This window comes from Sipha flava, unplaced genomic scaffold, assembly GCF_003268045.1.
Source record: "Sipha flava isolate LNK unplaced genomic scaffold, YSA_version1 100_pilon_pilon, whole genome shotgun sequence".
In the NCBI taxonomy this organism is placed as follows: domain Eukaryota; kingdom Metazoa; phylum Arthropoda; class Insecta; order Hemiptera; family Aphididae; genus Sipha; species Sipha flava.
The window spans coordinates 257,746-282,497 of record NW_020271714.1 but is presented as its reverse complement, the minus strand read 5'-3'; the positions used below and the strand labels follow the sequence as shown (position 1 = coordinate 282,497).

General features: G+C 27.3%; 2 protein-coding genes across 4 annotated transcripts in view; both read left to right on the top strand.

Annotated features, from left to right (window-relative positions):
* The first annotated feature begins 139 nt into the window (after window positions 1–139).
* LOC112679401 (probable helicase with zinc finger domain) lies at window positions 140–8,801 on the top strand. 3 transcript variants are annotated; one of them, XM_025549206.1, is made up of 16 exons: window positions 140–942; window positions 1,068–1,175; window positions 1,993–2,197; window positions 2,254–2,445; window positions 2,524–3,253; window positions 3,316–3,523; window positions 4,731–5,102; window positions 5,165–5,391; window positions 5,882–6,005; window positions 6,070–6,188; window positions 6,253–6,399; window positions 6,465–6,795; window positions 6,869–7,890; window positions 8,010–8,119; window positions 8,178–8,379; window positions 8,429–8,801. In XM_025549206.1, the coding sequence occupies exons 1-16, from the start codon at window positions 330–332 to the stop codon at window positions 8,768–8,770; spliced, it is 5,052 nt and encodes a 1,683-aa protein (XP_025404991.1). In that variant the 5' UTR covers window positions 140–329; the 3' UTR covers window positions 8,771–8,801. The 3 variants fall into 3 exon arrangements, with proteins under 3 accessions (XP_025404991.1, XP_025404984.1, XP_025404978.1); XM_025549199.1 differs by having other exon boundaries at window positions 140–996; window positions 8,441–8,801; XM_025549193.1 differs by having other exon boundaries at window positions 140–996.
* A 2,895-nt stretch (window positions 8,802–11,696) lies between these two features.
* Window positions 11,697–24,752, top strand: part of LOC112679733 (E3 ubiquitin-protein ligase HERC2) — a 45,718-nt gene continuing 32,662 nt past the window's right edge. The window contains exons 1-24 of the mRNA XM_025549639.1: window positions 11,697–12,172; window positions 12,242–12,406; window positions 12,919–13,150; window positions 13,249–13,506; window positions 13,573–13,740; window positions 13,804–13,915; window positions 16,605–16,737; window positions 16,799–16,995; window positions 17,278–17,501; window positions 18,263–18,360; window positions 18,479–18,583; window positions 18,654–18,857; window positions 18,934–19,103; window positions 20,693–20,893; window positions 21,512–21,752; window positions 21,815–21,922; window positions 22,192–22,279; window positions 22,346–22,521; window positions 22,757–22,909; window positions 22,997–23,182; window positions 23,256–23,391; window positions 23,450–23,591; window positions 23,722–23,904; window positions 23,978–24,143. Coding sequence (XP_025405424.1) covers window positions 11,995–12,172; window positions 12,242–12,406; window positions 12,919–13,150; window positions 13,249–13,506; window positions 13,573–13,740; window positions 13,804–13,915; window positions 16,605–16,737; window positions 16,799–16,995; window positions 17,278–17,501; window positions 18,263–18,360; window positions 18,479–18,583; window positions 18,654–18,857; window positions 18,934–19,103; window positions 20,693–20,893; window positions 21,512–21,752; window positions 21,815–21,922; window positions 22,192–22,279; window positions 22,346–22,521; window positions 22,757–22,909; window positions 22,997–23,182; window positions 23,256–23,391; window positions 23,450–23,591; window positions 23,722–23,904; window positions 23,978–24,143 — 4,024 coding nt within the window. The 5' untranslated portion in view covers window positions 11,697–11,994. The remainder of the gene's footprint in view (window positions 12,173–12,241; window positions 12,407–12,918; window positions 13,151–13,248; window positions 13,507–13,572; window positions 13,741–13,803; window positions 13,916–16,604; window positions 16,738–16,798; window positions 16,996–17,277; window positions 17,502–18,262; window positions 18,361–18,478; window positions 18,584–18,653; window positions 18,858–18,933; window positions 19,104–20,692; window positions 20,894–21,511; window positions 21,753–21,814; window positions 21,923–22,191; window positions 22,280–22,345; window positions 22,522–22,756; window positions 22,910–22,996; window positions 23,183–23,255; window positions 23,392–23,449; window positions 23,592–23,721; window positions 23,905–23,977; window positions 24,144–24,752) is intronic.

Genomic DNA, 24,752 nt, shown 5'->3' with positions numbered 1-24,752 from the left:
GGAAAACGAGTTCGGTAAGTTCAGTCAGATGTTGGTAACGGGTTAATCGGGAACATGGTTATGGGAATGTTATTGCAATTTCCTTGGGCTTCCGAAACATCAATAATAATAAAATTGGAAAGAAAATTACGGTGATAAGAATAAAAATTTAAGTGATAACCGAAACAGGGAAGTTTTTATCCATTGTTTATGTTTTCTCTACGCCTAAATGTGTGGTACGTCCAGAACTAAATGACCAATTGTATTACGTACGACCAGTCGTATTTTAACTATGATCACATAGGTCGTATGATAATTGACATCCAAAACCCGTTCATCCTTGCTCATACATGGATACCAATTTCGCCGAGGTTGAACACAGAGCCATCGAGTACCTAAACCACAAACAATGGAGCAACGCGTTTTTCTGTTTCGACCAATTGCTGGAAAATGCCGTGGCCAAAAGCCTACCGTCGGAGCGCTTCGTCGGCTACCTTTTGGGACGGTCCCAGTGCAGTCTGGAACTGAAGAAGTATGATGATGTCATTCACGACTGTCGACACATCATATCCATGCTGACCGATGATGAAAACGCGTACAGCTCACGCGTGCGCCGCAACCTGGTCAACGCATTATTTGCATTAAAGAGATATGGTGAGGCCGAACAGGCTGCTCTGGAGTGGGTGGTCAGATCTGAAAACAGCAGTGAGGCTAAAAAAATGTTGGATACCGTGCGTTTAGTATGGAGCATGTCAAAAGAAGATATTCCAACGCCAGTCCAGACATTGGAAGATCAGTTGAACCAAATCAATGAAGATCTGTTATTTGGAGACAGGTTAGACTCTTGGATTGCAACTGGAGTCAGGGAACAAAGTAGAAGAAATAGGAAACATCCTGTTGAATTGGTCGATGATGATAAATTGGGCGGTCAGTTATTCGAGCCTTCTAGTAATGAAAATAATGGTATTCATAATTTTGAAAGAAATATTCAATTCTTTGAGCGTTTCAATGGAATTGGTATATATCTATTAATTTTACAACATATGATGCCTATTTCATTACTGGTTTATACGTTATTTTCTTCTTAGGTCAAGAAAATGGGATGGCATATTCTAATATAGCAAAGCATAATGGTGAATCATATGATTTAAGGACAAATTATCATTCAAAAGTCACAGAAGTTTTCCAAGAATCTAGTGAGTATTTTATCAATGTTTATAGTAAAATTATTAAATAGCATTTGGTTAACTAAGTAGTTTCTTCTATATTTATTTTTCAGTAATACATATAAATAAGATTTATATTTATTAGTTCTTAAAGTTTTTTTTACACATTTTATAATTATATTATTAGACATTTAGATGCATGTTTATTAAAATAAATGTTATATAAAATTATAATTTTTGAGTATAAAATGTTTATATGTTTATTAGAATAATGGATTTGGTTGATAAAATTATTCACTACCTTTTTAATAATTAGTGTTTTCACAACAAAAATAATTTTGTTAAAGTAATATGAAAATAAAATTTTGTAAAAAACTGTAAATAATATTTAAACTAATATATTAATATAAGTTGAATTTATCTATAATGTTTTTGAATATTATTTACATATAATACAGAAAATAATTTTATTGTATTAGTTCATGTATGTTTTATAATAAAGAAAATTAAATGATGTCCATAAAAAATAAAGTAGTTGTAAGAATTTAGTTGAATCAAATGTATCAAATAAAATTATTCCTTGAATTAAAAACTGTTAATTACTCCTATTTATAAGCTATAAAAAAGTAATATATTATGGTATGAATGTAACAATTTCCTTAGGAAGTCTAATAGTTTAAAAACTATAAAATATAATTAAATATAAATTTTATAAACATTTCTACTAAAAATAATTGGTTAGTGACATAAAGACTATAAAACTGAAATAGTATTATTATTTTAAATTATTGATTAAAAAATGAATAAGTTAATGAAATTAGATTTTAATTAATAATATTACTTTTAGGAAAAGATAAACAGGCAGAATTGAAGTTTCCAAAAAAAAATGAAATGAGGTATTCTTGTACATATTGTGGTATATCATTCCATTTAGAAAATCAACTTCGAGCTCATTGTGCTACTGAAAACCATCAAACAGTAATTATGTCTGATGAAGGACGAGATTGGAAATGGCGACCACCACCACGTGGTTTTTCTTCGGAATGTTATACGTATGAAAATATATATTAAGAGTATTATTCAATTTATTGACAATATTTAATTTTAGCTTATGTGAAGCTTATTCAGAAGGAGAAGGAACAGAAAATTCTTGCAAGTATGGTGCTCAGTGTGTTGAAGCACATGGTTTGGAAGAATTGACTGAATGGAAAGAAAGATTTGAGTACAGGCGAATGAAACTACAACGTGCAAGTGAAAATAAACTGTATGGAAAATCTTATACTGAACAACTATTAGAAAGGTATGTCATTTATAAAAAAATACCTTTTGATATAAGTATTGTTAATATTAATATTAATATTTATTTATAACTTTGTAGATGGGTTCAGTCAACAAATCCAGAAAAAATAATGCGTGAGAGTTTGGACTGTGTTGTCGAGACTCATGATTGTGATTTAGTAACTACTGTTGAATCTAAAACTAGTAATCGTGAATGGACATTTGTGTTAGAAACAACTTCATCTCTTCAAGCAGTTGCTTTACTTCAAGACACTTATCGTAACCATTTTTCTTTAAAACATATTTTGGTTGACAATGGTTTACAACAGGTTGCTTTCGATATGGAACCACCCAATGATCAAGAGTGGGTATCTCAAGCACAGCATCCTGTTTCTCAGTCATTGTCTTCTAAATTAAGACATCAAATTAAGGTTTATTTTACAACCAATATTTATGGAACCTTTAGACAGGCAGTAGTATTTGACTTTGGTCTTGGTCCTGTTTTGGTTAAACATCTTTGCGTAGATGTTATACCTGTAACAGACTGTGGTAAAGTTAAAGAAATTCACAGAGAGTTGATATTATCATCCATGGAACGATGGAATATAGCAAATTCAAACATTGTGGAGTTTCAATCATCGATAGGGCCTGTTCAAGTGCAGGATGATAGAGAAAGAGAGCAAAAATTATTATTGAGTTATCAAGCACCTTGCCCTTCAACTTTTTCTCTGACTCACACAACAATTTCAGACAAAAAGCTGACTAAGAACAATTATAGAGCAAGAATTCATGAACTATTATATGTTGAAGAACTTGCACGTTATGAACAGGTACTATAATTTTTTAAATTGCTAGCAATTTATTAAATAACTTGTTTTAAAAATAATTTTAGGTGGCCCGATATAATTTAACTGCCAAACTTCAACTGGCTAGCTGTTATTTACTGTCACCTAGTGGTGTTGCAGCAAGTACTGCTAAATACTCTCATAATAATGAGTTGTTTGCATTATTGCAACTTGGAACCGATGTCTCTGAAGATACTTCTGCTGGAAGATTAATTTTAAATAATTGTACTACTGTTTATCTTTCTCCGTCTAAAGGTAAATACTTTTCATTTTAGTACATTTTAGATTTTGAGCAAAGAGAAATATTATAAGTTTTTTAGTGCTTAAATATTATTCAGAAAACATTTATTTTGATTTTGGTTAAATAAGTAATTTTATATTTTATTACTTAAGATTTTTATGCAAAGATAATCATAAGCTAGTTTCCTTGTGTTAATAATATAGATGATTTTGTTCTATCAATTTTTTTTGCAATGTTTTTGAGTTAAAATTATAGCATAACCAATTATTTATAAATATATTAATTGTTTTATTCTTATGTATGGCTTTTATTCATATAATTTTAAAAAGTACTTCATTTTATGTTTTAAAACTTAAAATTATAGTACAAGAATACATAACTCCTTTATTTTGTATTCAGTGCCGTAAAAATTATATGTGCAGGCGGTGCACAGCACTAGGGCCCGCAGGGTCAAAGGACCCATAGTAGATAGTAGTTAATTTTTTTTTTTTTTTTTAATTTGATTTAATTTGATTCATGGTTATTGTATTATTATCTTGTATTTAATTTTATATATCAAAATGTAAAAGTCTAGTCCATTTTATTTGGAATTGTTTATTTAAATATTGAGAAAAATACTAAGCCTATAGTGACATAAATAGATTACTTTTATATATATACTTTTATATTTTATTGTAAATCATATTTATAAAATCAATAATCATATATTCATGTTATATATTTTATCTATCTTTGTTGTTTATTCTACAAGTTTTTTATTAATAAAATCTACCCAATATACAATTGTGATCTTGTGTACCTACTAAGTTGAAGCTTTACATAGAATTGTTTCAGCGAGAAAATTATCTATCGGTTCTTTAAAATTCAATACATCCACAAGTACTATCCGATCTAAGGAGTAAAAAATTCTCGTAGTCTGAAGTCAGTCCGACTTTTTTATGTATCTCAAGAAAGAGGGGCCCATGTACATTTGTCTGCACATGGGTATTTGACACTCTAGTTACGGCACTGTTTGTATTATATTTAAGGTCTAATTATTCAGCCTAAGATATTCAATACCTTTTATTAAGTATTAACCATTCAATGTCCACGGTTCTTATTATTTTTTTTTTTTATTAAATTATTTATTATTCCTTTAAAATGCATTCAAGTAATCAAATTAAATATATTTATATGCCCAGAGTTTTCCTTATTTAAAATTTTATTATTATATTATTTTAGACTCCAAGGCATCTGATGAAAAGCGAACTGTTCATGAAGCACAAATTGAAGATAAAGGGAAAAATGTTATTTACCTTAGATTATCTGCTAATACAGTTACTGGTCTTGGTCTTAAAGCAGATACAAATGTAAAATTTGATGTACAGTTTCAATTAAATCGAATACCATACTGTGAATGGCATTATGCCATTGATCATATTGCTGATTTCAAAATAATTTTTCCTGATACATTTTTGGAACCAATTATACCATGGAGTCCAAAACAACAATGGGCTGAAATTATTGATAAAAAATTAAATGTTAAACAAAAAGAAGCTGTTGTTGCAATCACAACTCCTACAAATATTAGTTTACCTCCAATACTAATTATTGGTTTGTTCTAAAAGAAAATATTTTCAGTCTTCAAAAATTTAAATTTATTTTCTTTATTTTAGGTCCTTTTGGTACAGGCAAAACTTATACTTTAGCCCAAGCAATAAAACAGACATTATTACAAGATAATACAAAAATTTTAGTCTGTACACACTCAAATAGTGCTGCAGATTTATATATAAAAGATTATTTACATCCATATGTTGAAGATGGGCATACTGAAGCAAAGCCATTAAGAATATATTACCATAAGCGTTGGGTTTCTACTGTTCACAGCACTGTTCAAAAGGTAATATAATCTATAATTTAAAAAAATAAAAATTAAAGTTCTTGTCTAGAGTGTTATTGCATAATATTGCGACATTTTAAGATAAGTTTCAATATGAAAAAAAACATCAAAATATACAAAACACACAATTATAAAAATAAATTATAAGTATACTAATGAAAATTATTTTTATTAATTTAAAAATTCAGAGAACTGACAATGATTCATTACATTGACTAATTAAACTCAAATTATTTAATATATATTTATGTGGTAATATATTATTTAATTTAAGATTTTTTTGCTTTTTTACAAGAATTAGTTTAAAAGGTTGTTAATATTTCAATAGATCTATTTATACTTGTGTATTATTTATTATTTACCAACCATTTTTTAATTTGCTAACTAAATAATAAACTATTATTCTTAGATCAATAAATATCTGGAAAAAATGTGTCATAATAATATTTTAAAAATATTTAATTTTTGTATTTTTTTTTTTTTTTTTTAGTATTGCATTTTAGATCAAAATGGTTCATTTAGACTACCAACACTTGAAGAAATCTTAAATTATCGTGTAATAGTAGTAACGCTTAGTATTTCTATGTTTTTATCTTCTGTTGGTTTGAAAAAAGGTAATTTTTTTCATTCATGGTATAATATTGCTTTAAACATTTACTAAAAATACATATTTTAAAGGTCATTTTACTCATATTCTCTTGGATGAAGCTGCACAGGCTATGGAATGTGAAGCCATTATGCCATTGGCACTTGCTAATACTGATACTCGAATTGTTTTAGCTGGAGATCATATGCAGGTAATTTTAAATGATATTTTGGTAAGATAATGACTGTATAAATATTATTGATTTAACATTTTAGTTGAGTCCAGAAATTTTTTCCAAATTTGCCAAGGAAAGAAATCTTCATGTTTCTCTGTTAGAACGGCTCTATGATCATTATCCTGGACAATTTGCTTGTAAAATATTATTATGTGAAAATTACAGAGCACATGAAGCTATTATACATGTATGTTTGCATTATTGAAATTATGGAAATAATTATTTAACATTGTTTTTATTTTAATTTATTAGTTTACCTCAGAATTGTTTTATGAACAAAAACTTGTGAGTAAAGGCAATCAACCACAACATGATAGTTTGTATCCTTTAACATTTTTTACAACTCGTGGTGAAGACATACAAGATAGTAATTCAACAGCATTTTACAACAATGCTGAAGTTTATGAAGTTGTTGAACGGGTATCGGAGTTAAGGAAAAATTGGCCACTAGCATGGGGAGCATTTGATGAACATTCCATTGGTATAATGACACCTTATTCAGATCAAGTGTTTAGGATTAGATCAGAACTCCGTAAACGACGTATGGGTGGTATATCTGTTGAAAGAGTACTTAATGTACAAGGTAGATTATTTAACAAAAAGATATATAATCTTAAATTATAAATAAAATTAATCATACATATGTTTATGTTTAGGCAAACAATTTAGAGCAATATTTCTTAGTACTGTACGTACTAGACGAACTTGTGTGGCCAATAATGTAGGAGGTGGAGAAAAATCTAATAGTGGTATAAACAAGCTTGGCATGGATGATATGGACTATGGATTTTTGTCTAATTCAAAGTTGTTAAATACTGCCATTACCCGTGCACAAAGTCTTGTGGCAGTAGTTGGAGACCCTGTTGCATTATGTTCTATTGGACGATGTAGAAAAGTTTGGGAGCGGTTCATCCAAATTTGTGATGAAAACCATAGCCTCAATGGTATAACATGGATTCATTTGAGAAATTTGTTAGACAACCTTGAATTGAAGAAAACATATGTTTTGAATCCATTGGCTCCAGAATTTGTTCCCCGACGTTACCAACAAGAGTCATACATTAAGATACCACAGTCTTTAGCAACTTTTAATGCTGCTATACCACCGCCACCTTTAAGGTTTTCTCAACCACCCCCCTTATTTTCTTCACCTATATTCCCATTCCCTTTATACATACCTTCTATTTCTCAGCCTCCACCTCCTACATTTATCTCCTTACGACAACCAATTATAAATCCTTCTCAAATTTGGCCACTTGGCCCTTTAACAACATCTAGCACCCCAAATATATTTCCAAGGCCATTATTACAACCACCAATACAAAAATCAAATGAAGAAGAAATAAGACCACCACCTGGGTTAGTGCCTCCACGTAATCCAAACCTAGTGCATTTGGTTCAAAATGGACATGCTGATCTTCAATATGTGCAAAATACCAGTGGAGTTACTCCAGTGAACTTGCCCTCTCCAAATATGATTGTGCCAAATACTAATTTAATGGGACTTCAAGATCAATTTAACAAAATAAACATGTCATCAATACAACCATATACAATGCAACATCCTTCACTAGTGCAACCATTTAATATTAGAACAATGGTTGATGTGAACAACAAACATGCTGAAACTATATCAGCGCAACAAACACAACGCAACAATGATCGATCAATGCTTGAGGTATGTTTTTCTAAATGTATTCTCAATTGTATATGTTTATTTATATAGTTAAATTATTAAAATTTCTATTAAAAATATATTTATTTAAATAACAATTAAAATTATTTTTCTTCTTGTAGGGTATGTTACCGCATAACATAAGTATAGAAGAAATGATGAGTTCTCAAACAAAACAAGTAGAGTGGCTGAAATTCCTTACAGATAATGGTGGTGCTCTGATGGGTCAAAAGTATGTTTATAATCATTATAATGAAAGTTTTCAATAATATTTATTGTATGAATTTTAGATTTATTGAACTATTGCGGTCTCAAACACAGTACAAAAAGTCATCTATTCAACAACCACCACCAAATATACCATTACAAATGAATGTACCACCTCCTGAAATAGGCAATAGAGTTCCTGATGATTTGTTAAATATTTTAATACAACAACAACAAACTCAAAAACAACAAATTAATCATAATGGGTTTGGAAATTCATCACAGGTTAGTTACAACTTTTGTATAATAATATGTATTTAAACTAAATTTAAAGTGTGTATCACAGGGAGTTCCGCATTTAGATAGTGGTGGAACATCAGAGGATATGTATAAATCATTAGGTAATCAATATTCACTTGTTCAGCAACAACAAAATATTGATCAAATTGATCGCACACCATTGTACAAACGACAGGCACAACCACAACCTAATGGTAACATTATGTTACCAATGAATGGGGATCGTCAGGCATTGTCTCCTCAGTATCAAGGTATGTCAACGTATGCAGATGCATGCAGGCAATCGCCAATGGCTGAAGAACGGAAAAATCCTGTAGATGGACAGTTTGGGAATGATCCACAGTGCAATAATGCATTCTATAATTTTTTCAATTGAATGCTTTTGTAATATATATTTTTGCCCGTAACTTTTCTTGAATTTTTGACCTAAAAAATTGATATATATATATATATATTCATCCATCATTAATTAAAAAAAAAAAATTTAAAAAGAAGTAATTTGTATTATATATTATCCTATTTGTGAATAGTTTGTAGTGATTGTATTTTCATATATATGATTATATATTTATTCATATAAAACTACACTTCTTTTTAAAAAAAATAATGTATTTAATTGATATCATCGATTTGATGGGTGCAGTTTCACTTTCAACAAATATAGGATGCATATAAAAATATTTAAATTACATTTCTTTTAAAATATTCATAAAATAACAATTGTAATATTTTTCAGTGTAACTATTTAGATATTGTATATGTTTGAATATTACCTTATATTGTAAATAAATTGTATTTTATTGATTTTTTTTTTTTTTTGTCGTATAATAATGAAATATAATTATATAACATTATTATACTAAAACCTTACCATAAAACCATGTACCTATATCTACAGTAGAATGTCAAATTACGGTTTTTGTATTTGTGTATAATTATTATAATATATCTAAAAAATAAACATAAAATATTCACTAGTATTTATATTGATTTTTTTAGTGGAATTAGTGTCGTATAAATTGCATCCCTAAGGCCGTTTTCACACACCGATAAAATCGGAACCATAGTCGGCGCCGGTGTCGGATGCAATGCAATTAAGTTAGTACTTTCACACATAGACCGGACCGGTAAATTTGTCGAATCCGGAATTCGCAGTAGGCGTTGAATTTGATAATTCGAATGCCGGACTGATCTCCGATTATCGATCACAATGTTTTCTTGTACAAACGTGTACACACAGGTTAGCACAGGTTTTGTCGGTACCGGGGGGAAAACCTAAAAATAGTTATACTGATATTATATGATTCCTTCCAAGTACTTTACACTTAATTCAGGATGAATCCAATATCGTCTTTTAATGTTGTATCTTCGGTACTTCCTTCGAAGGTACAGTAACCCAAACAAATGGCGTTTATTAAGAGCAGCACAGATTGTTGAGAACAACAGAGATAATAACTAAAACACGACTTCACCTAAGTGAGTACAAAAACTGTTTCCTCGCTGTGCGTGAAATGAAACCGGCACCGGGTTAGGTTTTACCGGTCTGTGAAAACGACCTAAGTGTTGTAATACTTGTACTTAAGTAATGTAACTTAATAAAATAATACCCATGGATACATAACAGGCAAAAACAAATTAATGTTATAGAAATGGTCCCAGGCACATCATAATTAGTTTCAATTACAGAGAACAATTTAAAATAAAATATTAAGATTTCTCATGTACATACAATGATATGAGTCAAAATTCATAACAAATCAGAATATTAAACTGTATTTACACCATAAGAATTTTTCAGTATTTCACCAATCATAAGTAGTGCTCGACTTGAGGAAGGACGCAAGGGGATGGAGTACCCCTATTAATTTTCAGAAATTTTAGTGCCCCTCTACTATTATTATGTTATAATTATAACACTTAACAAGTTTCGGGAATGCTCTTTTTCTTAAAGTAAATAGTCTTACTTAATAATTTAACTAATTTTATTTATTTAATTAATTAATAGTTTGGCAACTGCCAACCATTCATAATTGTTAAATCATTCACTTTGGAATGATCGATTCTGTTTTCCAATTTTTCTTTTTTTATATAATGCTAAGTATTTAAATAAACAAAAGTATTAATATAAAAAACGAATTTGGTCTATACCAGATTTTTGATATATACAAAACAATTAATCTATCTGTATCGACTTATTTATAAATTACCCATGTATACTTTTTTTTTAATTATTTCTCAATATTGTGTTTTTGAACGGGGGGATGATGAAGTACCCCTCTAGTTGCACCTATTATATCTATTACGTTTATTACATTTTATCGAACTTGAGGGAAATATAAAATTTATACAACAATTCAACCACTAAGAATTACGGTGAAAACACAACTTTTCAATGTCATAGGATATAAACATTTTTCTTCTTCTTTAAATAATTATGATAATTATTCATTTAAATGTTACAGGCGGTATGCCGCACGGTTATTCTCTCATTTTGATGTCGTTTGGTGTTCAACATTTTTAACAATGACTACAAAGGTCGTTGAAAGCAGCTAGAGCAGTGTTTCCCAACTTCTTTTACTCGCGGAACCTTTGCAGAAGCTTGAACGGTTTATGGAACCCCAATATTTTTTCTATAATTTTAATACAGGCAAATGTTTGGTACACTTAAATGAGTGGGTTATCGGACACTTCCGGCACAAGAGTATCATTAATATAAAAAATAATACGGCTTTAACATTTTATTTTGTTTTTTACTATTACAATATTATAAATGTAATATTAAAGCATAAAATTTAATATTTGTCTCTCATTACTTCTAAGATATATTCAATGAGAAGATTGGAATATTTTCATAGTTTTTTTCATAACTGTTTTTAAATCTGGAGTTATTCCTAAAAATGAGATTCGTAAGTTCGAAGCCGCGTTCAGTTTATTTCGAAACTTATTCTTTGTCTTTGTATGCGCCGAAAAGCTACAAACTATGCGCCTCATATCGGGAAAAGTGTCAATTCCAGTTCTATGTTCAAATCAAAGTCAAATTAAAATATTGCTAATTAATTTATATTTTCTTAAATTTCTCACGGAACCCTTCGCGCAAGCTCACGGAACTTTTAGGTTCCGCGGAACACTAGTTGGGAAACACTGAGCTAGAGTATTGATTTCAAATAATAACAATAAAAGTCGCCCAACAAACTAAGCAACAAGAGTACGAGACATAGGATACGAATATTTCAGTAGTTGTAATATCACAACGGTGGTAACATTATCAATTGCTACTTGAACATTTTTGATTACTGATAACATTTTAAACGTGATAAGATGTTCGGCACTCACGCAACAATGATTGTTTTCGTGCTTTTAAAAGCTTAAATTTAAAAGTTGTTTGATTAAAAACACGTAAAATTTCTATCGTTTCACATTAATTATATCTACTCTTATGTTATTGTTTTAATCGTATTCGTATTACTTATAATTACGTACAGTAGTCGTCTGTAAGTCACTGGATAATATGCTACGTCTATAATCGTTCAGACACCAATGGTTGTGCTTTGAATATGTAATTTTTTACGTTGATTAAAATCCGATTTCTATAATATCAAAATGAGTACCAAAGTTGAATTCACTATAAAACAGAAGACTGCCTATGATCCCAAATGGCTCGGCATAGAACTTCACGAGGCGTTAGATGAAAAACGCCTCACTAACTATTGGAATGAGATGATTGAAGATTCTGAACTGATACCTGTGGACAATAGCAATTTGTCACATTTAAAAAAAGGTTTAACAGTGTCCATCTGAAAATGTTATATGATATAATTATTAAATGCAAAATACCTTTATTTTGTAGAATCATCTGGACGGTATTATATTGGTCTTTGGGCAGTAAATTGCCCGTGTAAAGATGATCCATCTGACAAAGAATGCAATTGTATGTCTTGTAAACTGGATGATGATAATGAAGTATTAAAATCCAAACAATTGTTTCAATCTCTTATGTGGAAACCTAATTGTAGTATGAAATTTTTAGTTTTTAATAAATTAGTTTAATGTAATTTTAAAATCGACATCATAAATAAGTATAGACAGATATATAGACATAGATAATAAAAATTGTTATAATATCAATATAAAGCTCATATATATACAATTTAAAATAAAAAGAGCAAGAAGTGTGCCCAGACCATCTAAAATATATAATATTTATATACTTTAGTTTCTTGGATTTAAATTTAAATTTCTGTTCAGCATTTTAAAAATACAAAAAAAAAGTGTAATAAAAAATCTATTAGGATTATTAGATCTAGGCATTATTTATTACTATTTCTATATTTCTAATAAAATAAAATATTTTCATAATTATTTAAGTAAAATAAGGTAAAATATACTAATATGTTAAACCACAAAAAATAAAGGATTTAAAATTGTAAATGCGAATATTTTTCATTAGTTTCATATTTATAAAAATAATATGATAAATGATTAACTCTTATCTTTGGAGCATTTAAAATTTTTTTAAATATTTAGGTAAAGATGACATTAAATCATTGATATCTATGTTTGCTGCTGAACAAAGAAAACTTTGTGAAGATATATGTTATTCGACGTTATTTTTTAACCGAACCCAGCTCAGAATGGCTATTGCATCACGTTATTTTGGTGCTTTTTATAGAGATTCATTTTTTCAATCTAAGTCAAACAACCATAAACAATCAATTATAATGCACCAAAGTTCTAAACATTCCAATAAAATAGAAAAGTAAGTATAAATAATAAAATATATTTTAACTAATATAATTTTAAATTAATTTTTAATTTACTAATAATTATAGGCTAATTATTATTATTTTATGTTAGAAACTCTAAAGATGATGAAAAAATATCTTTATTTGCTAAGATTGGTACACAGACAGCATTAAACTTCTCATTTGGATTTCTAGTAAGCACTTGGCGGTCTGGCAGTAATTCTGATCTGTGTACACAAATGCTTCACGACTCACTTAAAGTATTGCAATGTGTTCCTGATCATTTTCTTGTCGATGAAAGTAATGTTCCTACTTTCTGGATTGAAACCCTAGAAAGAACATCAAAGTTCCTATTTGAAGTTGTTAATGGGTATTTCATAATTTAAATTCCTTATTAAAATAAATTTATATTATTTACTTTATATTGTGTTTTTAGAAATGTTAATGTATCTGAAAAAGAAAGTATCAATGTAAATCACATTCCAAATACTGATAGACAGTTTGCTTTATGTCTTTCATTAGAACTAGGATTACAAGGAAAATCACTGAGCCAGATATTACAATGTGTACTTATGTTTTTTGAATTAGGATCATGTTGTGATAAGTAATTAATACCTTTTATCTATTATTATCTTGAATACTATTAAATATTTTCAATTTTTTTTAGAATTTACAGTAGTAATTTATACAATTTATTAACAATAACACTACGACGCTTAAATTGGGTAGTCTCAAGAGTTCAAAGTAATCTCGACTATGATTCAAATAATTCAAATAAAGTAACTATTCTGCATTTTCATATTGACGTTTACAAAGAAAAAGGACGTAAATTTCATTATTGTAATTTTATAGGATAGTATTACTCCCGATAATAATTACATACCTGATAATAAATGATGGTTACTTTTAATATTTAAACTTCAATAGTTATTTGTAAAAAAAATTTTAGTGATTAATTATCAACAATATCAATAAAAAATAGTTTATATCAAAATATTCATTGCTCATTTTCAGCAAAAATATTTACTCTCTTTTTCCTTGTAAGCGTTAATTTGTTAACCTTCTAGCGGTCGCACCCATGCTTACACTGCACCTTTGGAAAAAACTGTTTTCATAACCTTAAGACAATCCCCTGTTATTCCTACAACATATATTTTTAAACATATTGCAATAGTCATACATTTTATCTATACACATGGAGTCACCAGTTATTAGTCTACATTAATGAATGTCAGTGTGGAGTTGACACTGGAGTGTCTAAAATTGTTTTTCATTGTAAATAAAATGGAAATGCATGTAAATAATTTGTTCCACAAAACAAATCATGTGTTTTTCGTGTTAAACTATAAATCTATATATTATAATATATGTATGTTTCCAGCAATATGGATAATCCAGTATTTTGTAAAATGCCTAGGCATTATATAAAATGCCAAAAATCACTCGGCAATATACATAATACGAGCTTTGCCTAGGTATTATAATATATTATATATAATTTCAAACGTGAAGTAGGCAATATGATGAAAATAAACAAAATTGGACATCGCTTATTACTTTACTTTACTTCTTGTTTATCATAAATGTGCATGTCTATATAACGCAATAAATATTAATATACTTTTACTACTATAATAATAATTCTGAGGTACAATCAGGACCGTGTTAAGGGGGGGCGGGTCAAAGGGAGCAATTGCCCCTGGGCTCAGTAGTTTTTTTTTAAAACTAAGGGGACGCCCTTATCTGCACCTAATATGCTACCTGTGCCCAGTGGCCCCGTAGAAAAAATTTTGCCCCGGGGCGCTGAAATATTTGACACGGCTCTGGGTACAATATTGAATGTAATGATAATTTTATTACAATATCATCATTTTTCTCATCATTTTTGTGTCTCATACGGTGTTGCAACTATGGATACAATTTATATTATATAAGTATATATATTATATATATATTATATATTATATAAGTCAAATTTTTATAACAAACTACAACATTTTTTTAAAAATTTAGCTACTAATACTAGTTATTTATCTGATGAACAGTATAGCGAGTTGATAAAAATTCAATCCATAAAAATTGACCAAGGATTTTTATAATTTGCAAGTCTAAGTATCAAAATAAAAAGGGTAGGTATTTGCCTTAAAAATAATATTTTATACACTTCAAAATGTCACTTTTCTACAACATGTTATAATAAGTAAATAATAGTTTAATTAAAATGTATATATAATAGTAATAATTTGATAATAGATAAAAATTTAATTTTACCTGTAATATGAGCAATAATATATAATAATTATAAGAATCTTAATATAATATAACATATAATAAAATTTTTTGTACTTTGTCTAAATAAAAATTGGCATTTTGCATAATACCTAGGTATTTTATAAAATACCTGAATTATCCATATTGCTGGTGACATATATAAATATAATGAAGTAATAAAGATTACGACGATATTAAAGAAGTATAGTATGGTTACTTAATATAAAAATACATTTCTATTCTGTTCTTTTATTAAAAAAATAAATTTTAAAACAAATAAATAATTATATTTTACTTAATAATACAGTAATAACTAGAATATAGATTTTCAAGGTGTTTGTTTTTTTTTTCTATTTCTCTAAAACAAAGCTGTCAGCTACAAATTTGATATATACTATGAATAAAAAACAGGACATTTTTATTTTGTTTTCTTACTTTTTTTATATATTAATATTTTTTTGGTATTTTGGGTCATTTTTTTTTGTTCTTAAGTTACATTTTTTCAAATATTTACATTTTTTTGAGTACTTAATTTTGCTATTAAATTACATATTTTCAAAATGTGTTCTAAATAAACATATTTGAAATGTTATATTATATAATGTGTTTAAAATTTTATTCTATCATCTCTTGACAACCTTTCTGTGTGTGTTCAGTTAGTCACACACGGTATGGTATATAGTATATAGATTAATTTATCTTGAAATAACAATGAATACAAAAATATGCTCTTACTCTGGAAATTATCTACTCCGAATTACAGTTAAGTTTTTGTTGTAACATTGTTTAGTCATTTACAAAAAATGCCAAAAGTTATTAAATTTTTTTTAAAAAAACTAATTTTCAATCCTTTTTTGGAAATTTTTTCTTTTTTTAGTGTTTTTCCTTAGTTTTTAATTGCTTTAAAATTCGTACTCTAGTAATAAAGTTAAAAAATAAATTTTTTAAATCAAATTTTATTTTTTTTTAATATATTTAAATAAAGTTGTTTAGTTAATTTAAGTATTTGAAAATGTATTTGCAAATTATTTCTAGTATATTGTATGCAAAATGAAATATTACAGTACTTAAAATCCACACTAAAAATAAAAAAATAAAGTAGCAGTGTTATATCGCGGTGCAATCGCTTATAATATTCTCAAATTAATGACCTCTAGAAGATTTATTTAACCAATTTTTATATGTTTGTTATTTTAGGATAATGTAACAAAGAGTTTTTTGAAATTATATAGTGATTCTGATAATCCAGAACCTACTGGAATTAAACAAACAGCTGTTATGGTTTTAGCATTTTTAGACCAAATAGCTGTTACTTATTTAAATCTTCAAGTAATATCAATTATATTATATTATTATGACTAGAAATAATTTTTTATTTATGTATTGTAGGAAAAAAAACAATGAAATTAAAAATAAACAAAATATTGTACAGTATTGGGGTAAACCATTCTATCCTGAAACTAAAAAAAAAGTTATATCAACCCTTGAACGTTTGAATATTGAAACAGTAGTATGTTCAAAAAATGAAATATTAGTAGTAACAACTACTGGAAATCTACATTTTATCAGCTATTCAATTGATTCAATGGTAATTTAAAATATACTCAGTGCTTGACTTGAGAGGGGCGCAGGGGAATGGAGTACCCCAACTAATTTTCAGAAATTTTAGGGTCTCCCTACTATTATTATGTTATAATTATAACACTTAACAAATCTTGGGGTCGCTATTTTCTTTAAAGTAAACAGAATCCCCTTTCATTAGTTTTACCAAGTCGAGCACTGAATATACCATAAAGTATTAAATTATTATGTTAAATAATATATCTAAAGACAAAAAATTATTTAAGAAGTAACATTTATATATTACTAGAATTTTGAAGAAAAGCAAATTATGAATACACCTGTGAAGTATGTTGATGTTTACGATGAAACATATTTAGCGATATCTGAAATAGGAGAAGTGTACTCTTGGGGTGTAAATGAATTTGGTGCTCTGGGCCATGGTCAAAAATATTCTTCTTTTTCTACACCAGAACTAATTTTTGCACTTTCTAAAGTTACAGTGATAATGGTTTCATGTGGAAAAGATTTCAGGTAACTATTAATAAATTATTTAACAGTATCTTTATTTCTAAAATAGTATTTATGTTGAAAATAATTATGTTTTGCAACAATGTATCGTGACTGAATGGAATAAAGCGACTGTGCTTAGGCGTATAGTTTTTAGTTTCGCATTCTGAGCTATACCACTGTATTGAGAAAAATAATACCCCTATTTTTCCAACATAAATTTACCCAATTATCCCTATACCATACAATGTGACACTTGCAGAGGGCTAAGAGCCCTAGTTATCAAAGCTCCTATAACTCTTTCCAGCACAAGACGGCAAATCATATTAATATCAAACATTGACATATCACATGGTACCTGGTACATGAACTTATTATGGTAGTCAGAAACGCTAATCACCAATGAGGAAAAAAGAAAAAATATGTTAGTTAGCAATACTAATCACTATGCAATTAATAGAAAAATGAAAGGGTCACCAGTACTATCATGCTGGAAAGAGGTTAAAAAAAAAATTAAAAATTGTATATATATAAATAAATAAATAAAAAAACACTTATTGTTTAAATTTAAATGAAAATAACTTATATATAGTTAGTATGATAACTGTAAGTATAAGTTTCATCTAAAAATACTTATTTTTATGAATTATTTTTTTTTAGTAAGATTTATTTTTTATTAAAAATATAAAATTTATAATCTGTATATTTTTTGCACAATAAACAAATTTGTGGACTCGATTATAAGATTTATACCGTAAAATTGTATGAATTAAAATTTTTTGTAGTGCTGCTGTAACTGATTATGGAAAATTGTACATGTGGGGTAAAGTATTGAATCAAGGAAATTGTTGTTATACTCCAGAATTAGTTGATTCTATATCAGGTAATTTCATATTATTTTAAATTAATATTGATTAAATATAATTAAATATTATTAATTTAAATTTGTGTGTTACTAAATAGAATTATATACTCATTTATTTTTTATTAAATTTTAATAGAATGGCATATTTCTAATGTTTCATGTGGAGCATCTATTAATAATACATTGGCTTTATCCAGAGAAGGCTATGTCTTTTCATTTGAATATAGAATTCCTGATAGAAGTTAGTCTTAACCTAAACCATTCCTATTTTTTTCTTTATAGTTTTATTTTCATAAAATGTTTTTAATTAGATTGTGAAGATAAGTCTTTAAATGTTATACCCAGCATGATTGTGTTTGATTATGAAATTGTATCAGTATACTGTCATAATGATGTAAATGCTGTAATTGATTGTGCTAATAATGTATTTACTTGGGGAAGAGGCGACAACAATATGTTAGGTCACAACAATTCATTTCGTGTTAATCGACCAAAAGAAGTTAAATTTTTAAGTGGTAATTGTTATGTAAAACTGTTTATATCAGCGAATAAAAATTTAGTTTTTGAATTATTAATGTTTATTTATAATAGGGAAACAAGTTACTTCTCTTTCATTAGCAGATGATTACATACTAGCATTGACTACTACTGGTCAAGTTTATTGCTGGGGTCAGTTAGACAATGAAAATACTACCCAATGTAGACCAGTGAAATGTTTAATGAATAGGCAAGTGAAACAAATTGTTTGCAGTTCAAATCAAGTAAATACAATTTTTATTTAAATACTAAATGCATTGAATATAATTTAATTACTATTTAGTTATTGACAATAGGCTACAATATTAAAATATTGACCATTATTTTATTCTAATATAAATATAAAATTGTTAAATATTTTTTTATATAGAGTTTATTTTTAGTTTGTTATACTTAGTTATAGTTATAAAAATAAGAGAGACATTAGCACACAAGTTGACTAGTAGCATCTAAAATGATTATCTAGAGTTGAGTCTATTAAGTCTAGATAATTGGCATTTGTTTAGATTAATATTAAATTTTAAATTTTGCCATCTGTATGTCTCTTTTTATTTAATTTGGTTTGGTGCTTTGTTTGCTTCAGGTGTATAGCCATTTATTATTAATGATTTCTTTAATATATTTTTTTGAGTCATCATGAGATACTTGTTCAATTAAAGGCGTATCGGAGTTGATTATACCGAGAAAGGCTTGTTTGTATGCAATTTCATTATCTTTTATTTATATATGTCCTGGTATTCAAATGATACTTATTTGTTTGCTGTATTTAAGTGCTATATTTAATTTGTTATGAATTTTTGATGCGATTTCTCCGGGATTGAAATGATTTTGAATACTTTTTATCGAACTTAATGAGTCACTTAAAATGATGAACTTAAAGTGTTCTTCTTGAATTATGATCTCAATAGCCTTTAGGATAGCTATTGCTTCTGTATTAAATATAGAACAGTTAGACAATAGTTTGTATAGTACTTTTTTGTTGGAAATATTATGGACAATCCGACTCCTTTTTGTGTTTTGGATCCATCTGAATATATTTCATGATGATCTTCGTAGTTTTCGAGGATGCTTTTTAAGTAGTTTTTGAATAAACTATATGGAGTTATTTGTTTAGATAGTGGATTATAATTAAGTTATATGTTAATTGTAGTTGTATTATAATTTTATATTTTGTTGCCCATGGTGGTTTGGTATTTAGTTCTTTGGTTATAATATGGTGTAATTTAATCTTGTATTCTTTTATAAAATTTGTGAGATTGTTATTGTTCTTTTCATGGATATTGTTGTTGGATTTTGCGAATCTTTCTGTATATTTAAGGTAAACTTTCAACCTTTTTATTTCAGGTAATTTGTTTTATAATAGTTAATCCTCTAACTTGTTAATATTATTTTTTAGTTTTCAGTTTATTTTTAATAAAACATTTGGGTATAAACACCTTTATTATACCTTTGATACCTTATAATACCTTTATTTGTTACAAATAAAATGAAATATCTCTTCATTCAAGCTCTTCTTATTTAAGACTTTGAAAGATTACAATAGTTGCCATAATTGTTTATTGCATAATCTTATAAAAAAATTACAATATTTTGAATTACTAACAAACCAAGTATTTAAAATAACAAAATTTAAATGTTATTGATAAAATAATAAGAAAATTACGATAAGTGTAATCTATAAAATTAATAGTTTTGTAATTTTATGTTGTAGATCTTTTATAATAATTGTATTGTATTATTTATTTATAAGATCTATTTTATCTTTTATATTGAATGAACCATTATTACATACAATCATATTTACATTTTCAAGTGTTTTGCCTGGTATAATTTTGAAGAATTTAATGTTGGAACATCTACACCATTCGCAACAGATTTACAAATTCAAACATTGAATTATTTGGAACAACTTTTATCCAATGAATTTAAAGAGTACAAAATGTGTATTAATTGGCCTCCATCTCAACAACAAGAATGTGTACTAATATCAGTATTACATTTACTTACTTTACAGGTAACTTGATAATTATTTAACACATAGGCGGATATGAGGGGAAGTGTTTGGGGACTTTGCCTCCCCAAAATCATTAAGCATTTTTAAAAATGTGGATTATTTATTTTGCCATATCATGATTTTCATCAGCTCACACCGGTTGTGATTGTTGTTATCGCAATGACAAAAATTAAAATGTCCAATAATTAGACTTTGACAATCATTATAATGTAATATTTTCTTTAATGTATGTAGACATAATTTAGGTATTACTTACTAGAAGATGTACAGTGCATCGACACAGCTATAGCCCATATATATATATATATATATATATATATATGCAATAAATATATATAGCTATAGTCAACGCATACTACCATTTAAACCATGGTGCACACAAAATATAATTGAATATGTGGAATATGCTTAGGAATTACTATTACATATTTAGTAGTTGTTATTTAGTAATTTAGTAGTTAGTGTGTATTGTAACAAATATTGTGATTGGGGGAAGGCAAAGCCCCCATGGCTCATTATGTAAAACAAGACTTAAGTCCCCTAAAATTCAGTCAAATCTCCGCCTATGATTTAATGGGAACATTAATGTATTTAAAAAAATATTTTTTCTGATTATAGTTTCATTCAATGATTAACAATAATGTAAATACTGAGAGTGTTGGACTCATTGGAAATTCAAAATTATTATTAAGCATTCGCCAAATAGTTACTGAATTAGCATCAAATTCAAAAGTTATAAATACTATTAAAGTAGCTGCTCAAAATACTTTAAAAATTGGATGGCTTATACTATTTCAAACTCCTAATGAAAGAGCAAATATGTTATGTACTATACTACAACCTTTAAATTCACCAAATGGTAAATATTAGTTAGTTTTTATATTTTAAATTAAATTATTAAAAACTATTTTCCCCATCTAGATGAATCTCAAACAATTAATGGCAATCAAGAATTCATGATTAATCTTATTACAAACAGTTTATTAGGGGACAATATCATACAAACATTTTTACAAAAAGCTATTGAACGTTAGTTTTTTATTTAAAGAAAATACTGTAAAACCTCGATAAAACGGAACTTCAGAAAGACGAAAACCTCGGTATAATGGAACATTTATTTGGTCACGTTTCAAATTACATACAATTAACTAACCTCTTCAAGACGGAAATCCCGTTAACACGGAAAAATATCATGGTCCTAAGCGATTTAGTTTTATCGAGGTTTTACTGTACTACCTAGTTCATAAAAAAAAAGTTCCATATTTTATTTTATATTGAAATTAACTTTAATTTTAAAGATGAACACTTTCAAAATTTTGGAATCTCTTCACACAATTTTGATGAAACAAATATATCTCTTTGTTTTATAGTATCTCAGTTACTTAAGTAAGTAAATATAAAAAGTTAATTATTTTTAAAACGTATAATAATTTAAGTATAATTTTTATATAGCAATTATTTTTCAAGTCTTTCAATGCAAATCAATACAGTTAAAGTATCTACAAAAGATTGCAATCAATCTCCTAGTTTAAAATTTATTATGACTTTTCAAAGACTATTAATATTATCAATATACCGCCGAAAAAGAAATAAAGATAATAAAAGTAATAAATGCTATTGGGAATCAGGTAACTAACAATTTTTTTACTATAGAAATACCTTTTTTCATTAATTTTGTTTTTTCCATAATATTCATTTTTATTCAAATTTATTACAAGTACCATAGCATACTAGTAAAAATGTAATGCAGTATAAAAGTATCATAACATACTATTATACTGCATACATTTTAAGTGTATAAAATATCTAATTTAGAAATAGTTTGTATAAAGTTAATAATTTTTATTTTATTCTATGGAATAGGTGAGGATAAAGGATCTGAAATGTTGCTTTCAAAGTATTTATGTCATTTTGTCAAATGTGCTTGTCAAGTTATTAAATTAGCAAATCATGTAGCTTCTCGGAGTTCTAAACATTATCAAATTATTACTAAAGTTATAAGCGCTAATGGATTTGGTACATATATATATATATTATAATTTCTATTATATTAAATTTATGTTTTTTTTCTTTAATTATTTATTTATTTCGATTAACTTTTAGACAAATTATTTATGGAACTATTAATAAGTTTAATTATGGTCCATCAAAAAACACCTTTATTTTTGCGAAATATTGATTGGTTCAATATTTTCATACCTTTACTTAATTCTTTGGACACATTTAATTCAATGACTCCAAATTTAGAACGTGAAGAAGATGATAATTTGTCTTGGCCTGGTTTTTCAAGTAAATACATCAAATAAATTAATAAATAGTGTTCTTAAATTATATGATATATAGGTAATTTGTTTATTTATAGGCTACACTTGTAATACATGGTATAAAAATGTTGATGATGTCTTATTGATTCGAAAGGCTGATTTAGAGAACCATAATAGAAATGGAGGGCACTGGGTAGTATACAATAAAAAAGTCTATGATGTTTTAGAAACTAGGTATTTGTGCATTTTTTAAATATGTATCATATTTTTAAAAATATGAATTCATTTTTAGATCTAATGAAATGAGTTATTCATTTTCTACCATGCTACATTCTTCTTCTATATATGAACATGTGTTGGCTGAAATGCCCGAAGAAACTTTGCAGTCTTGTTTTGTTGGAAATTATTTGGATCCTGATGAAGATATTATTGAAGTAAGTAATTATTTTTGAGGTATTTATTATAATATTATATCTATATTATGATAATATAGTAATATATTATATTATTGAAGTAAGTCATTCTTACTTTGATAAAATAATAAAATATTTTTTCTATATCTAGCCTATGGAATCAAATCTGTCAGAACCGCTGCTTTTAGATATTCATCGAACTCTTGGTTATTTGTTGGGGCTCCATGCTCATTGGTTAACTTCTTTGTCCCAATCCCATTCCAGTTATCAACATTTTCAAAGTTGGTTTTCTTTGTTACGAGCTGGTATTGATATTGACATCAATAATAATTATGTAAATAAAATAATAAACAATAAATGTATCTTATTAAATACATATTTTTATTTGTTATTTTTCTTATAATTAGGACGAATGTGCAAAGATATTAATATTAATGTATAAAGAAAATTGTAAATCAGTTGATAGTCATTTACAATATGGACCTGATCATCCGGTTGAAGAACTTATTCAAATATTATCAAGAGTACTAGTGAAACATTTAAATTTAAATAAAACTGAAATTAATGCTAAAGGTTAGTAATAATCTCAAAATATACTTTTTAAGTAGGTACTTAGTAATATATATATATAAATCAAGTTTAATACTCAATATAGTGATAAGTTCTACAAAAATAATTTACATTTATATTTTTTATTTGAGTATTCAGTGTTTATATATATTAAAATATCAAATTTTAAATAAATTTATAAATATTGTGTTATAAACAAGGGTCGGAACTTTATGCGCTAAAAAGTACTAAATATGCGCATACATATACGTTAAAAAATATCAAAATATGCGGTATAATATGCAGTAGAAAATTGAAAAATAATTGCTTAAAAAATAATAGACTGACTACTGACTAGCAGTGGCGTAACTGGGAAAAAACCTAGGAGGGGAAATATAATATATTTATTATTACCAAAACCCTGACACCACTCCCCCTCACCATTTAAAACATATTTTTATTGTATGTATTTTATAAACTTTTTTTTTTTTTGGGCTTTTCACGAACCATTTAGACTCTTGGCCGCTAAAACTAATTCCTTCCATCGTTCTCTGTTGTATGCTTGTTCCCAGTCCCCTCCAATTTCTTCTAATAATTCCCTGACGCTATCCCCCCACCTTTTCCGTGGTCTTC